This window comes from Scophthalmus maximus, chromosome 15, assembly GCF_022379125.1.
Source record: "Scophthalmus maximus strain ysfricsl-2021 chromosome 15, ASM2237912v1, whole genome shotgun sequence".
Classification (NCBI taxonomy): domain Eukaryota; kingdom Metazoa; phylum Chordata; class Actinopteri; order Pleuronectiformes; family Scophthalmidae; genus Scophthalmus; species Scophthalmus maximus.
Window position 1 is genome coordinate 5301121 of NC_061529.1, and position 17889 is coordinate 5319009.

The 17889-nt window shown below is 44.4% G+C and overlaps 1 protein-coding gene across 12 annotated transcripts in view; it reads left to right on the top strand.

Moving 5' to 3' along the window:
- The window catches only part of dtnbb (dystrobrevin, beta b), a 31376-nt gene that overhangs the window by 2510 nt on the left and 10977 nt on the right, over positions 1-17889 (top strand). For 8 of the 12 annotated variants that reach the window (XM_035609884.2, XM_035609883.2, XM_035609882.2 and 5 more), the window contains exons 2-11: positions 1208-1254; positions 2756-2823; positions 3136-3216; positions 3328-3541; positions 5591-5676; positions 5925-6079; positions 6175-6280; positions 6877-7043; positions 8422-8546; positions 15148-15222. In XM_035609884.2, coding sequence (XP_035465777.1) covers positions 2757-2823; positions 3136-3216; positions 3328-3541; positions 5591-5676; positions 5925-6079; positions 6175-6280; positions 6877-7043; positions 8422-8546; positions 15148-15222 — 1076 coding nt within the window. In that variant the 5' untranslated portion in view covers positions 1208-1254; position 2756. The remainder of the gene's footprint in view (positions 1-1207; positions 1255-2755; positions 2824-3135; positions 3217-3327; positions 3542-5590; positions 5677-5924; positions 6080-6174; positions 6281-6876; positions 7044-8421; positions 8547-15147; positions 15223-17889) is intronic. The other 4 variants (XM_035609890.2, XM_047337586.1, XM_035609891.2 and 1 more) reach the window with 2 other exon arrangements.

Genomic DNA, 17889 nt, shown 5'->3' on the forward strand with positions numbered 1-17889 from the left:
GCCCCTTGAAATAACCACGTATTGTTGTTGTTGTTCCTTTATTGTATGTGTGCCACTTTATAGGAGCCCATTCAATATGTAATCAGGCAGAACCAGGGTGTTCCTGCTGTGTTCATGGCTCTGTGAACCTGCAGTCCTCACTGGGCTGGAGTCATGAATCGCCCCAATACTCATTCAAAGCACAAAAATAGCCATCTCATTTTCAAAGTGGTTTCATTCCGACCCTAAAATGCAGCTATATCTTGTGGTTGTGAAAGTCAACCTTCATAATCAGAGCTGAGACAGTTCATCCATCGGCAAAAAAAATGATCAGCAAACATGCCAAACATGACTGCTTTCAGGATTTCCTGCTTTTCTTTGCTTTGTATTATTGCAAATTAAAATTATTCAGGTTTCGGACTGTTGCGCTGACCAAAAGAGACGTTTTGAAGATGTCACCTTGAGCTCTGTTTATTTCTCGGTGGAGAAAAATAATTATTCATTTGCAGCCCTGATCATACCTGGTTGTTTCAACTGAGGAATGAAACAATGCCTTCATTCAGTAGGAGAATTTCAGTGGAGGACGTCTTTTCCATAAAGACCCTCGCTGTGGAGTCTGTGGAGCCTGTTTCCCGGAATAAGCGCCTCCCAACACAAGTCAGGGTTGCAGGTTGGTGAACGGAAAGAGGCTGTGTCACAACACGGGAGATCGGTGTGCGAAGAGGGGTCTCTGTAGAACAAGGCGTGATGAAGAACCGCGGCTTCTCGCCGCTCGGGCATCTCGTCGGTCGGCCCGACGAGCAAACATGTGACCCAGACATATTTTGGGAGCTCGGCCCCTCCGAGTCCGGGGCGCTCGTCAGTCACTGGCCAGCCGTGATTGTGCCCCGTGTCCATTATCATTAAGTGGATCCTGTGCAGCTCAGTCGGTGTCATTAGCCCACAGGATGCAGTCGCTGCCGAGCGGGATGTCATGGAGAATTATCATTTGCACCGACCACGGGCACTGGACTGTTCCCCCGGCCTCGCTCACCAATATCTCCGCAGGAGAAGGGGGCGGGGGGAGGACAAAAGCACAAATTGGGGAAGTTAATGAAGTCCTTGAAGGAGGGAGAGACAGACCGGAGGTGTAAATTACTTCTTTAAAAGTCAGCGAGGAACGTCTGAACTATCGTAGTATAACATAACTAACTCATTAACCCTTTTTTCTTCCTCTTTTTCTTCACAGGACCGACGCTTAGGGCTTTTCTACGTTTGACATTCAGCCGTCGACAGGTAAGTGCTTTTAAAATTGTGATAAAATCACTTATATAATGCTGATGTTATTACTCACAGGCTGGGAAAAATTATTTGTTATGTCTTACTCGGAACAAAGACTTTAATTTCCCTGTACGAGTACAAATGTGCGCCACTAATGTTCTGATATCACCCTGAAATATCTTAATTAGATAAGAACACTGTGATATTACTGTTGAAGAGCAATTGAAGAAACTTAAAAGGCCACTGTTCAAGAACAAATGACACCGGCTCTGAAGAGAGCACTTAACTCCGCCACATTTAAAGCCCTGACGATAAAACAGTCGACAGAGGGAATGAATGAGATGATGAAACCTGCGTTGTTTCAAAGGGGAAAGTGTCAAGTCCAAAGATAGTGAAACAACTGAAGTGGAGTCAGGCATCGTCACGGATTTACGGCCATGAAAGAGATGAGCTCTCTTCTTGTGTTCCTCCACACTTCACCTGACACCTGTACCCCAACTCTTAACATCTTGTGGACAAAATTAATCCTGTTCTTTTCCCGTGTCTTTAGTTGTGGAGTTACTGTAAAACTAATCAAAGATCATCAACGCACTTTAATGGACCGGTTTGACATTTTCGGGAAAGGGTGCTTATATTCTTTCTCTCTGGTTAGTTTGGCTTTGCAAAAAAAAGAAAAAGAAAAAAGAAATTGGCCCGTGCAGACAAGAATGAATCCGGCACAAAACCAGTAAAACCTCTGTTTGGCATTTTTTATTTTAATACAGATTAAACAAATTAGATATAATGTCTTAACTGGTGAGCTTTACATATGGCAAAGGAAAAAGTTTGAACAGAATCAGCCTTTGTGTTATCAGTTGCTGGATCTTTTTTCAACCTTGACAGTTTACTAAACTCTGCCATTATTGATAAAGTCAGGGACATTTTAGATTTGAGAAGTTTTTCTTTTACCGCCTGATCTCCACCTTTCACTGATTTAAATAGTGTGGCAAATTATACAAAATGGCAATTCAGATATAGTGAATTTAATTTCTATAGCTGGTTTCATCATCTGTTGAAAAGCCAACCAAAGCTACACGATCTATATATTCCGTACACAGCTAAGAGAGATGACTCAACACGGTCCTTGATAAGTCAAGGTAAGTTATAAAGAGGGAAAGAACATACTGTACATCAGAGTTCCGGAGCGCATCTGCGCATTTCACTTAGCACGAGACGCACGTGATCAATAATCTGTGCACCTCCACTCGAATGAACCCCCCGGAAATAATGCACACGTGAGGTTCATGCCCTCCGAATGTTAATATGTCAGGGCTGAGATCAAATCTTCTTATTTTTCTGGAAACATTTTTCTCTTCATTTGCATGCACGGTGTGTATGCAAATCCTGCCCACTCTCGCACGGTATCTGAATTATTTTGGACAATAAAAGGGGGGGGGGGGGGGTGCCTGTGTGTTGCGTTTATTACCATGCTGCTGCTGCCGCCGCGCTGCATGCTCTGCTGTTTGATGTGCCACAGGATGATCGAGGAAGGCAGTAAACGAGGCAAGGCCATGGTGGAGAAGAGGCAGCTCTTCATGGAAATGAGTGAGTGGAGTCGACGACTGAGAGAAATCTCTTTTCACTGTTCATCGTCCGCGCTGGCCTCGCTGTACTGTAGTTCTTTGACTGGCCTTGGAGTTGCACAGGAGATGCGTGGTCCCTCACACGTACATTATGATTCCTCCCACACAAAGACAGCGATAGTGTTTCGAAATGTACCCTCCAGTATGCCTGATTGCATTTTGTACAGTGTTTTCATTTGATTTCACTAAAGCCGGACAGACTCTGCATTAATCTGAGAGCGTTTTGGGGGGAACACACTTTGTGGAGACTTTATTTGTGCTTTTATTTTTGCAGGAGCACAAAACTTTGACGTCATCAGACTGTCGACTTACAGGACTGCCTGCAAACTCCGCTTTGTGCAGAAGAGATGCAACCGTAAGAGCTTCTTTTGTCCCCGTCTGTCTACGACAGACCGGTAGAAACGTTTACTCCCACGTGCACACAGACTCGATTGATCACCTTCCGTCTGTTTACCCGTCCTCGCAGTTCATCTGGTGGACGTCTGGAACATGATCGAAGCCTTCCGTGACAACGGGCTCAACACGCTGGACCACAACGCAGAAATCAATGTGTCGCGGCTGGAGACCATCCTGTCTTCCATCTACTACCAGCTCAACAAGCGGTTGCCCACCACCCACCAGATCAATGTGGAGCAGTCCATCGGGCTGCTGCTCAACTTCATGGTGGCCACCTATGACAGGTACGAGGGCAGGTGGTCGGGAGAGCAGCGCGCTCTGCAGGTGGCGATGGTCAGAATCGCTTTCTCTGTTGTCTGGGTAGAGTTGGTGCAGGAGCCACATCAATCCGCCTTGACAGCTGATCGACACGCGTTCAACAAACCACATGACCTTTTAGAGCAGTGGTCCCAAACCTTTCTATCTCATGACCCATAAAAACAACATGCGAGCCTTAGTCACAGGTTACTTATGTCTACTGGTTTTGACCAGTAATATATAAGAGATAAATGATATTCCTGCGGGAAAATGACCTCTTTTTTTTCCTGCTTTTTTTGCTTTTGCATCCTGTTAATCATCTCGCTGCCACAAATCTGACGCCAGGTAAAACACACCTTAGTCGCTGCTCAGAAAATGTTCGTGCTTTAAACCTTATAATGTATTAACATCCATGCAAACAAACAAAATTTCCATTTTAATCATATGCAGTCAGCTTACACACAGCTATGATAAACTACAGGTAATGTGTCGAACTTCACATTATTACTCTGTTATAATAAAAAAGTCATTTTTTATGGGTTATCAAGTTAAACCCTTAAAGACACATTAAAAAGTATCTCATTGAAATTGTATTACCTTTATATATTATTATTATTATTTAATTATTATTAGTTTATTAAAACATTTAAGACCTTTATCAAGCAAAAAGGCCTCACTTGTCTTAGGTTTAGTAAATTTTGGAATCCTTTGGTTTTGGACCTTTTAAGGTGGACATTGTAAGATGTCACCAAAGGGTATTTTTCCGTTTACTATTTTCTGCTATTTTATAAAACAAACGATCAATACTGAGCCATACTCTGAATGACAGAGCCTTATATATAATTAAATCCAAATTAACTTTTCTTATCAGGAAACTTCCATTAAAAAAAGTGTTTGTTTTAAGTTCCGTTTCAAAGCTCTGTCCACACTCCTAGTGGACAAAAATACTGCCAGTGTGTTCGTTTTTATTGTTGACCCTCAGTGTTGCTAATAACTCCACATTCACATTAACGTAGCATCTGCACTGGGAGCTACAACGCTGACTTCCCTGTAGAAACGCACCATTAAAATCAGGAGTTAGACCTCTGATATCTTGGCAATGAGCAAGCAAGAAAAACAGATCTGCCAGCTTAATCACACGCGGATATAAAAAAAAATTGCACCGTGTAACAAAAGGCCCAATCTGCTGAAGCATCCCCGCTGAGGTTTTACTGTATGTCCCTCCCTCTCAATGTTTCCTCTGCGCTCAAGGCCCCGGACACTGTGCATCCTGGAGCACGGAGGTTTATTATTGACCGTAAAGTTCTCTTTCATTATTGTTCCTCGTGTGCACAAATTGATTGGCAGCCTGCCCTGTTCATTCATGGGCCCCATTCAATTGGTTTACTTTTATCTGTAAGGCCATTTTGCCCTCCCGACCCCCCTCCCTCTGTTAATATTCATGCTGCTGTGTCTCTGGGGAAACTCGGTGGAAATGACTGCCTGCGATCGCAGGAAGTGGTTTTGCTATCTGTCCCCGAGGTCCAAACTGAATTAGACGGAAGAGCTTTCAAGCACTCCGTTACCTCTGCTCGGAAGTCAGAGCTGAATGAATGTGAACTGAAAGAACTGGTCTCTCTTGGCGAGTTGATAAAGACTTTAAGCGGTCTAATAATGACCTGTATGTTCCATGTTAAGCGGTGATTTAAGGCTTAGTTTGCGGTTTATGACCTTTTAGGACCAGAAGTACACTGAGGTGTTTCAATTATATACTTGCTCATATGGAATTGCAGTTTTTTACTTTGGGTTAACTTCTTAATTTGTTAAATCTCAGCATTGTTCCCAGTTTGAATGAAGGTTCTGCACAAAATGAAGGAGAATTAAAAACATCCTACTTTTCCCTGTAACCAAATTTCTAATTGAAGACAGAGTAAGGCTGCAGCAGGGGGCATTATTTTGCTTCTGAATTTAACTTTTCACTAGCGAGACTAAGATTATTTCTTCTTCTCTCACTTCAATGTCCTAATGAAGCGTGTCTCTTTTCTTTCCCCTCGCAGCGAAAGCCATGGGAAGTTGACCGTCTTCTCAATGAAAGCAATGCTGGCGACAATGTGTGGAGGGAAAATTGTGGACAAACTACGCTGTAAGTACATATTTGACTGCCTTCCACGGAACATGTTACACGTCCTGGGACAGCCTAAGTCTTCCTGTAGTTTCTCAAATCAAACACACGGGGGCACTGTTGGAACACACCAGCAGAATTCATTGACAGTACATGTTCTTAACTGATGAGTATATGAAGTGTGGATCATGCATCATATGAATATCAAAAATGGCTGTTTTGCGTGACGTCTTTGCTGAGAGTAAAATCGGACTCTTGTCGTCCCTCAGATATTTTCTCACAGATCTCTGACTCGAGTGGAGTCATGGTGTTTGCCAAGTTTGACCAGTTTCTCCGCGAGGTGCTGAAACTGCCCACGGCTGTGTTCGAGGGCCCCTCCTTCGGCTACACGGAGCATTCGGTGCGGACGTGCTTCCCTCAGCAGGTGGGATATTTGAACACGCTATCCTCCGCCAAGTCTTCTCTATCTTGTGTGTAAAGTTTGTATCAACGCACACTTCTCTTTGTGTTTGTATCCAGAAGAAGATCATGCTGAACACATTTTTGGATGTGTTGATGGCAGATCCTCCTCCCCAGTGTCTCGTCTGGTTACCGCTCATGCACCGACTTGCAAATGTTGAAAATGGTAAGACGTGGACTCGATGTACCTCAGTTACTCACATTACATTACATTGTACATCCATGTTGGACTCTCATCATTCAAACACTCAAGTTCCTCGTTTTGTTTTTCTAAAGTTGGACCTGACATTGTCCAATGATCTGGAGGGAACATGTATGCCTTTAAAAACTGTGTTTTATAACTAGAATAACAGAAAGTGGGGATTTCTGCATTTGGGGGTCCGTGGAAAAAATGGTGCAAATGTTGTCCAGTCAAGTAGATTTATTTAACACATTAAAAACATCTGGAGTTGAGCCAAAGTTCTTTGCAACCAAGGCAAAGGAAAACAACACAAGCATGGAGTAGAAGTATTAAGTGCACACAAAGAAATATAGGTATAAAGTAATATATTATGTATATAATAAAGTTAAGTACTTTGGATTTAAGAGCATTTCTTGAATATATTTCTAGTTCCACCACTGACTGTAGGGGTAAGTCATAAATCACAGGCTGGAAACCGCTGCCTTATAAAACTAACTGCACGCGGAGGTTCGAGTCGGTAACGGTGTTAACCGAGATGTCACGTCTCCAGCTGATGATCCCGTTTTTTTGTCACCGCTCAGTCTTCCATCCGGTGGAATGTTCATATTGCCGGAGCGAGAGCATGATGGGTTTCCGCTATCGGTGCCAACAGTGCCATGGCTACCAGCTTTGTCAGAGCTGCTTCTGGCGCGGCCATGCCAATGGTCCCCATAGCAACCAGCACCAGATGAAGGAGCACTCGTCGTGGGTAAGGCAAAACCCCCGATCGCTCTCAATTTTAACCCCGTGTCGTTTCCTTTTTCTAAACAATTCACAAATAGTCAATATCTCTCTGTGAGTGTGGAGTGATTTTTTACAACGTCATCCGTCCTGCTACATTTACCGACATATGGAAAAATTAAATTGTATTGATTGAATTCACTATGTTGCCACATCCCATCAAAAAGCTCAGTCATCGTAGTAAGTCATAGGCGCTGGATCACCAAATCCAATCCCCATCCTCCTCGGTCTGTGTTCAGAGAAGGATGACGGTTCATGAAGCATCTGAACTGCAGTGAAATTTGAAATATATAAAAATCCAATTTTATCATGAAGGTTAAGTTAAATCTGTTCTGGATGTTTTCCTATTTTTAATGACATTTCACTGACACACATCTGTGACATTGTTCACCGTGCTCATTTGGTTTCCTGTTCACAAAAACATCTGCAATGTTTAGTTTTGGCCTCAGGCAGCATTTTCAATCCACCTCAGTTCTGATTAGCTGGACACGTGGACAAGTGGACACTTCCTGTTTAATGTTTCAATACCAGATCCATTTTATTAAGATGCTTCCCCCTGACGATGGATGTGTGGTATCATATAAAAACCTACATGAAACTTCTGTTTCCTAAATGGCGGAGCCTGCTACATTGATCCACCTGCTTTTAGAAACTGTATCAGTCAATTCTACCTAGACTTGATTGATTAGTCTGGTTTTTTTTTCGGCATTAGAAGAAAACTAAAAACCTGTTTCAAAGGCCTTTCTAACCTGCCAAGAGCAACATGACAATCATCCAATTTGAGGATACTGAAACAGATAATTAGTAAATGACTTCACAGTGTCACTCACCTAAAACTAACATTTGTAATAGTGTTGTATGCTTACGCCGGGTTCAGGTCATATCAAATTCACAGCAATTATCATATTCCAACTTGTAAATAGATTTGGAAGTTCACGTAACATCCTAGATGTAATTACAAGGACATTTAGATTTTTCTCTGGTATATCTGACTTGGCATTTAATACTTTTAAAGGGGTCTGAACCTAAATGTTATTGACGTGGTGTTATATTGTCAATGCACAGATATTTTTTTTTAGCCCTTACACACGAACAACTTACAGCAAACATTTTTTCCCAGCATGAATCCAGTGTGCATTGCTGTTTTAAAGCTGAGAGGCAGTTTGGATTACAGCGGCGCACAAACCTGCCTTAGAAGCAGCCCATCGTAGTAAACGGACTGTGGACCCGGTTATGTGAATGACTTCATGAAGCAGCTTAAAACCGTTTCCGCTTGCCACCAACACGGCGGCTACAGTAGACAAGGCGATAATACTTTGTTTCTTTCTTCCGTCCCCTCCTCACAGAAGTCTCCAGCCAAAAAGCTGAGCCACGCGATCAGTAAATCTCTGGGCTGCGTCCCCATCGGAGAGCCGCCACATCCTGTGTTCCCCGAGCAGGCGGAGAGGCCGCAGGAACTCACCCACACTGTGTAAGTGCCATTCCCGAAGGCGTTTGTGACCACTATTTGTGTCATAAATGAGAGACACCCGACCGATTTGTTGATTAACTGAGGGCCCCGGCGTGCTGATGATCTATAAGTCTGTTCTTGTCATGTAACTGCCTCCATCTCTTCCATTTGGCTGTCTCAGGACATGACTGATAGATCGCCATCTCGTGAAGATGTCAAGCCCCTGATTATTTGCTGACGCGGAAATGCTGATATACGGCGCGGGCTCAGACGCCGCTGCCGCTAGCGGCACGGTCGTCCTCATCAGTCTGTTGGCAATGAAACGGCCACGAGGGTATAAATCTCGCACTCGGGGCTTTGAAGCCCCTCAAAGTCATTATAGGAAATGCATTATATTCTGCAGCTGTCTTAAAGCCCCGCACATTCATTTACATTTCACTTGAAAAATAGTACAATTTCCATAATCAATTCCACCGCAGAGCGGCATCTGCACCAGTCCACGTCGCTAAGGTCACTTCATATTTTCCCTCATCATTGTTGCGCCGAAACGCCGACACTTTTGGACTGGGTCTAATAATGTTTCAGGTTTTAAAAAAAAAAAAAAAGGTGATTTATGATTTAAGTCGCTCACGACGTAAATAGGACCACGGGAAATCTCTCAACCTTCTCATTGGCGCTTTTTCTCCCGCATTTCTCATGGCCCATTTCACAACAAAATCCTGTTTCATATTCCGGTCACGACCGTCAATCTGAGCCGTCTGTATATGCTTTTGCTGCTGGCAAGTGTCAGTGAGTAACTGATAGTGAGCCACATCACTGGGGGAGAAAGTAGCTCAGCGAATGCCAAGAAAAACAGACACAGTGTAAACACATCATCATGATTTCCTGTTCGACTGCGTGATAGATACCAGCGTCTCTGAACCATTTTGCACATCCAGGTTCTGCGAACTGGTGGGAGGATTTTTTTTTCTTTTCTTCTGCATTGCTCCCCCAAACTTATGCATTTAACATGGAGTTGAACATTTTGCATAAATTCACTATGTGGAGATTCAGCAGTTGACCCGGATGCTTCTTCCAACTGAGAGATGAGCTGATTGGATTAGCCTCTCTGCATGGAATTACATCACACAAGCAGATTAATATTGATTAAAATAAAAATTGCCACTAGAACAATTTTGGATTAGGTCTCTCCAGTTCCCCTTAGCAAGCAGTCGTCCGTGTCGGTTTTGCTTTTTTTTTTCTCTGTTGATTATTTCAGATGATGGATGCCTCGATAATATTGAGTTCTGTCCGTTCGGGGCTCTCGATTATATTGGATTTTGTAGCACGAAGGTCTTTAATTGTAATTCTCTTGCTCTGAAGGATTGTTGATGAACTGATGGGTCCTGTTTGAGGGCTTCCTTTTTTTCCATGTGAAAAGATTTACTAGTTATTAGCAAGTGGAGGTGGAAAGTCACTCAGAACATTTAATCAAGAACTGTATATGAGTACATACAATGTTTGAGGGAATACTTAAGTATTTCTGTTTTAGACTAGTTTATATTTCTGCCCCACTACATTTCAGATTGTAATTTTTACTCCACTATAATTATCTAGTTACTTTTTAAATTCATATATGCATTCACATTTCAAGGTTGGTGGCCTTGTGTGTGCGTGTGCGTGTGCATGTGTGTGTGTGTGTGTGTGTGTGTGTGTGCGTGTGCATGTGTGTGCGTGTGCGTGTGCGTGTGTGTGTGTGTGTTAAGGATAATGTGTGTGACCCCCGAGACTTGTTTGTGTGTCTGTCTAGCTCTATTGTCATGTCTGACGCAGCGAAGGTATCAACCGAAAGTCTCCGTCTTTGATGATGGAAAAAAAAAGAAAGAAATAAGAGGCTATTTGTGCTTCCAGGTGCATTCAGGTTTTTATTTGTGTGATGTGATTAAATAGCTTTTTTTTCTCATCAGCCGCGCACTGAAAAGATGTTTTTCACCTGACAACCTTTTCAAAACAGGAATTCATCAGTGACTGTCATTCTAGCTTTCTGCTACTTATTCAGCTGCTTATGTCTTCAAATGGACAAAAAAAAGACATAATAGGTAATCATTCATCAAAGAATAAGTATATCTGCAGCAGAATACACTCACAGACGTGAAAAAGTTTTAGCAGTTCAGAATATGAGATATGGAATTCGAGAGGGTCGATGCTCTCGTATGTGTCTGTGAAGTATGACGCTTCTGCCAGAAGCTGGTTAGCTTAGCTTAGCATTTCGCTCTATTCATATTGACAAAAAGACATATTTGGCTTATCTTGTCCAAAGGATTTGTACATGTTTATCTAAGGGAGAATACACAAACTGTACAGGTTTAAATTTTCTAGTAGTTCAGAATGCGAGAGGGTCAATGTGAAACTTCAGCGTGCAGCTGGTAAGCTTAGCTTAGCATTTTGCTGTATATGTCTTCTAATTGACAAAAAAAAACATATTGGCTTATCATGTTCAAAGAATATGTATATCTGTGGCAGAAGACATTTATATTATATTTATTTGTGGTAGTTCAGAATGCGAGAGGGTCAATATGTAGCTTCAGCGAGCGGCTGGTTAGCTTAGCTTTGCACAAGACTTAGCATACAAAACAGGGGGAAACTGTTAGCCTGACGCTGTCAAAAGAAAGACAAAAAAACATCTATAAGTGCCTCTAAAGCTAATTGATAAGCGTCAGCTAATGTTCCATCTGAAAAAAAAAAAGAAATGTAAAAATGGACGTTCTGTGATTATATGGGGGTTTCATGAGAGGATCAATTCCAAATACCATGTCTCTGTCCTTTAAATATATATCCCACTTGTGTAATAATCTGTACAACAAGGCCCACAACAGCCTCGTAAATCTACAGTATTGCTATTACACTGTGGACTTTGTACAGATGAAACATGCGACGTGCAAATAAGTGCAGTGTAGAGGTGCTGGTGGGTGGATTTGTTTCCTTTGGACAGAGCCGGGCTATAGCTGTTTCCTGTCCTTGAAATAAGCCCTTGCTAATTGGCTGCTGGCTGCTGGCTTCACAGTTTCATTTATTTATGAGAGGGTCATAGATCTCCTCATCTAACTCTGATCAAGAAAGCAGATGTTTCCAAAAAAAAAAGGTCAAACTATCCAACTGTAAATCTTCTCCACTCTTGCTACACAAGGCAGAAGAGGTAATGGATTTATTTCCATTTGTAAAAGGCCAATTTTGAGAGAAATTTGGGGCGAATACATTCATTATCCCGTGTTGAATTCCCTGCCGGCTACTAAAAAAAAAAAATCTTCCCTCCAACCGGATCCCTCAGATAATTAGTCACAGGAAAACTGCCAAACGTCCGATTTTTTTTTTTTTTCCCCACGCCAACTCCCATTTTTATTGATGATGCATAACAGAGGGGGGAAAGCATCGCTGGTGTCCTCGTGCAGCTCAGTTGCCAAGACTGACGAGTGTTGTTTGTGAAGAGGTGTCATTTCATGTTGTGTACCAGGAGACATCCGTCGGTGTGGTGTCTCAGGTGTGTGTGTGTGTGTGTGTGTGTGTGTGTGTGTGTGTGTGTGTGTGTGTGTGTGTGTGTGTGTGTGTGTGTGTGTGTGTGTGTGTGTGTGTGTGTGTGTGTGTGTGTGTGTGTGTGTGTGTGTGTGTGTGTGTGTGTTGAGACGAAGTTCCTGTGAGTGAGTGGTAATGGCAGAATCGGGGTAGGGGAGTCACGTTTGATCAAAACTCCCAAATCGAGCGGACACGAGTCACCCAGCGGGCCGGCCCCTCGCGCCGTCCTCAGACAAAGTGCAGCTATTCTGATACTGTTTCTGAAATATTTACTGGCATGTGAAAGCAAAGACTAGCAGCGAACTGAGCTCCGAAATTCTCCTTCTCCGCTCAAACTGTCAGCGAGCTTCTTGGGGATTTGTGCTGTGGAGAGGAGTTATAGGTTGGGGATAGCACTCTGTCTGTCTCAGGAACTTTAAATCTCTGATGCTGCTTCTTACCTGCAGACTTAGCACCGCTTCAGACTTCTTCTGCCAAAAGACGTTAAGCAAGGCAACAGTTTAAAAGTCGAAAAAAAAACAAACAGGCATCTTGCCCTGCTTTGCATTAATTAGGAGCACGCACTTTTAGCGTCAGATTCTCGGTGCCATAGCAACCAATTTTTCCACTCTCTATATAATCCTCCCAAAATCCCTTAATATTTTGAAATTCCTTCCTCTGTTTCACATCTTTTTTTTAAATATTCTTCGGGTCAATGCAAAATTCCGTCAGGGTCATTAAAATGCGAGAGAGCAGGCGTGTAATTCACTTTTCTGTGTGTGTGTGTGTGTGTGTGAGATCCATCGGGTCTTTATGGCCTCGCAGGGAAACAGGAGCACCACTGCCAGCCGGGGGGGACGGCTTCATGTTTTCATATTATTTTTAACCGACTGAGGGCGATAGAAGGCAGCCATGCAGCTGTCAGAAATGAGTCGGATGCGTAATTATTCCCCCGAACCTCTGCCAAGTGCACGGTTTGGGTGGCGCATTGCCATTCGCCGCACACACAAGCTACTGTAGAACGAGGCTCAGCGCACTGCAGACCCTGATCTCTTAGTTTCCTAAATGTGTTGTCAGTTCCCTCCCGTTTGACCTCCAGGCGGTGACTGGGCGTCTGTGTGTGCTGGACTGCGAGTCCTCAATCGACATATCTCCAGTCGGCGAACCCACTGGGCTGCCGACGCCGAGGTGGATGGGTCAGGACTCCTGTTTGAATGAATCCAAATATTAGAGGGAAATGAAATACGGCTACTCGGAGGCTTTTATGTGAGGAGAAGCTCTATTTTAGTCCCATTGCACCCTACTGCGCACTCGAAAGGGACTGATGATTATTTATAGGAGGATAGATGTGAGGAGCTTTGACTCGTGTGACGCTCGCAGAAGGTAAAGGGGGAGCAGGATACAGTGTGTGAATGCAGTTGTATTATATACAGTTGAAGTGGGAAATTTTCCCAAGTTAGGTATATTGCACAAATGGCATTTCCCTAATTTCCTGCGCGAGTGTGTTAGAGAGAGGTGAGAAGACAGAGTCAGAGCAGAGAGCTTCAGAGAGGAGAGAGAGAGAGAGAGAGAGAGAGATGGAGAAAAGCTACGTCGTCATGAAGTCATGTGACCGCCGAGTTTCCTTGGAGACAGCAGCAGTGTAGTACATTGAGATGCTCGCCCGCTCAGCTGAGGGCAGGTTAGGCATCTGGCAGCAGCAGCAGTTGGATGTATTTTGCCCGCCGGGCAGGTGCTTTCTCTCCCCACAGAGGTAAGTGCGATGCCTCTAGTCTCGTCTTCTGTCTGGAGTTCACCTTCAGCGCGAAAGAAGAAAAAAACCTGCAAGACAATGAGCGTTAAAATGAGAGGCAAACATTTTTCACATGGTTCCCGGTGCTTCTGAAGGAGACCGCGGGGCATCAGCATAGTAGTGACAGTCGCTTTTTACTATCATTAGCTGGACCGTGTTTGAGCACTTTGCCTTCGAAAACTTGAAATGAATCCAGTTGACCTTGTCGTTGAGGACCGATCCGTGTTATTTTTCTTTTAAATCTGTTACTGCTACTCCTGAGAGAAAATTTAAATATGCATGTATAAAGCAGTAACGGCAGCATGTCTTTAAAAAGAACACACTAACCGCCCTCGGGCGTCCTCATTAATGCCGAGAAAAATTAAGTTTGTGAACAAATAACACTGATATTATTTGAATACCATTAGTGCTCCTGAACCTGTGCAGCTCTTCTTGCTCCGTTTTTTTGTTTTTAGTTGCACAATAACGTACAGAAAAAGAAATGCGTACTAATCTCTCTGTGCTTCGTGCTGATAACAGTATTCTGCATAATGTGGATATAAATAGTTTTGATTTGGCAAAAGGAAGATGCTGATTGGACAAATAAGCACGATTGGACACACTGCTGTTCACTGCTTTGCCTTTTTCATGTGATAATGAGAGCTTTAAAATAAGACCGTCAGTTACAGTACAATGGAGGATCGATCATTACGCCGAGATAATATGTGCAGACAATGACGAGATGCAACTACAGGGACGTAAAATCAAATGGCGTGTCGTGAGCGGCCGCAATTTTCTGTGTCGGGTTGAAGTGTGAAGCCGAGAGCGCCGGAGATCCGCAGAGAGATATTTTGATCCGTTAACGAGACTCGGTGGTCCGGGCTCCGACGGGCTCGTCCGGGGGCCCCCCGATTCAGCCGCCAGATGGACCCCACTGCCTTGTTTACCCTCGCAAATTACCTCCCGCAATGTCACCTTTGCTGGTTTTGCACAGACTTCCAGTCTAATTAGATTTCTCGTCTGCTGTTTGTCGCTTTGGCTCGTGTTAATTAGGTCTAAGCATCCAAACTGCCGTTTGAGTGAAAACTCGAAATTGTTTATTTCCCGACAATTTCAAGTTAACCCGGGCAGAAACATGCAACCTATTCTGTGCACCGCTCTCGGGAGTTTTGTAACGATCGCCGCCGGCCGCCCCTCTTACCCCCTTTTGTGCTGATTTATGAATATGAATAAAATGCAAATGCCCTCTCCCTCATTCCCTGGTGACGAGCACCGCGGGCCTCTGCAGTGTAGCATTAAAGACCCTCTAATCTTGTCTTTTAGTCAGCCGAAACCAGTGGCCAACAACATGAACGACACAATTCTCATGTCCTCAGGGGCACCTACTCCTACCAAAAGGTAAGCAACCCCCAGGCATCATGTCTTTTCTTAAAGGATATGTTTCAGATTTCTTCAACAGAATTGGGTTAACTTTTGTGATGATTACCCCCGAGTGTTTTCCCTAAAAAAAGAAAAGGACAACATGTCAGTCTAAGTTACACGCACACAACATGAGTCCGTTTAATCGGGCAGAATCCAGTCCGTCCTCAGAATAGGTGACATATCTCTCCAATCAGTGGAAGTAAGAAGAATAGCGCAACAAATCCGACTACACATGCAATTCGTTCCACACTTGACTTGGCTCTCACACTGACACACATTTTCTGCATCCGAGCAAGCGTGCCCTTGTGTGTGTGTGTGTGTGTGTGTGTCTGTGTATTTTTAGAGGGACATTTTTTACGCTGTCATGAAGGGTGTGTGAGCACTCCCACTGAAAGGGCTGATTTGACAAATAGATCATGATAGAATTGGAGCCTTTATCGTGTAAGCAGATAGCAGGCGACGGCCCAGTGAACGCCGCCTAATTGTCCTCTCATTTGAGCCCCTCTTCTCCGTTAAAGGCCACCTCTGTCTGTGGTAATGAACCGTTGTGATTTTGAAATTCATATAATGGGAGAGGACGCCGGGGGAGCTGTAGTGGAGCCGCACTCTGTCCTGCAGCGCTCTGCGTACAGTATCTCTCTCTGTCACATTGTCTCTGCAGTCTATGTCTGCGAGAATGGACTGGCCAGGGACTCGGGACGTCCCACGGCACATTAGAAGGGAGGAGGCGTCACTGTCCACTGTGCAGAAATAATAGAGATGTGACCGTCCACCCTGTTTTTGAAATCGGGTTTTTCTTTGAAATCCCGACAAAGTCTTTTGGGCGAGAATTCAGAAAGAGCCTGAATCTCTCTGTGTTTTTTTATCTCCCACTTGTGCTCCTCTGGGCAGGGTTATCATGCAGTACTACACCAAGGACCCAGGCAGCTGAAGGGCAGCATGCACGCTGCAAAAGAATGTCCACCGCAGCAAAAGAATGAGATTTAAAAAGTGCTGTTTTAATCGTCGTAAAGATCCGCGTTGAGGTCATGCCCTTATTTCTTGACCTCACTCGAGATGTTGACGTTACATGTTCAAAGATGGCCCGATCATCTAACGCGGCTGGACGATTTCCCTTTCTGTATTTAGAAAAAATGAGATGCAAACAATCAATACTCGATGTGGAGATGAACATTTTGTGCAGTGCAGGCATGTCTCCGTGGGCTGACAGCATCAGGACCAGAGCAGGTTTGAAGGAAGCCGACGGGATAGGGACACCCGAGGCGGTAAACGATGCCTCGCATTCCAGACGCGTGGAGGTCAGTGGGAGGCGCCACGCGACGCTCTCCCGAGGTTCGACTCACTGTGGCAGTGATGAAGGAGCCTGATAACCTTTGTCTTGACATTTTGCTCCGTGAGTCAGAGCTGCTTTGGGAAGATGTCGTGCGATGAGGACCCTGTTGCCTCGGGCGGGAATAACAAAGCTGCCATATTTAGGGCAGGAATTGCGCGTTAAGCCACTGTGACGCTTCCGAAATAGGTTGTGTTGAGCATCGTGTCGGATACCGGTGCAGACCAGGTGCTGGACGAGGAGGGAAGGGGAAGGTTTCCCGTCGGTTTTTGGCTGCGGAGAACAGACGGCCCTGTTTTCCGTCACATGTGGTTTGTAAATATTAATCTAGTGTTAGAATAATCCTGCGCTGACCTGCGTGCTTTCACAGGAGGGGCATGTGAGTCAAAGCTGTACCTTTTGAATAATGCAAAGCTCCTTGTGGCTCTGCCTCAGTCCAACAGCCCCAGACTGGAAAAGCAGAACCCTTGCCGCCTTCGTCTGTCGATTCCCTCCTTTTCACGAAGGGCGTCGGAGCCGAAGCCGAACGCACCCCTGTTGGAGAAATTGTGTGCGTTTTGCTTCCAGCCTGCATCACAGTCTGCTCTCTGATACTGTCTGCTCTGCTGACATGGCATCTGTTCCCCTCCCACCTTCGCCCCGCTCTCGCAGACAATCGCTCACCGCTCGCTGGGTCCTCCGAGGGGGGAACGGCCGCCGCCGCCGCCGCCGCGGTATTTATTACCTGTTAGTCATGCAGAACCACGGCAGCGGAAGATAATATTTTAATATATTTTTTTCAAAAAGGGAAAATGTTGTCTCGAGCATAAGAAGATAGAGAGGATGACATTTTTTTGGGGCGGAGGCTAATGTGAACTGAGTCAGCGGCCCACCATGACTGAGGAGCTGAAACATTTTTTAACAGAGACTGCATTTAATCCGTCACACCACAGCCAACACATGTTTCTGATGCAGTTCTGGCCCATCGGATCCGTGCATTCCCCTAGAATGTCTGTGGTCATGTGTTCATTGATTTAAGTTACAAAAATGAAAAGAGAAATATGTATTGTGAATAGTAAAGACATTCAATATATACATGAGATAATGAGTGGTGCAGTTAGAAACAGGACACTACACCTCTCCAGATGTTCACAACATGAAGATCTCTGTCGTCTCACAGGTCTGGTCCAAAAATAGGATCAGCAGTGTCTGAGATATATTGTGCTTGAGTATAAATAGCCGGGGGGAGATGCCAGCTCTGGAGGGCTTGGAGGCCGCTCATGCGTCTTGGTACGAAAACACGGCCCAGATCATCTGGGCGCCGCGGGGGAAAC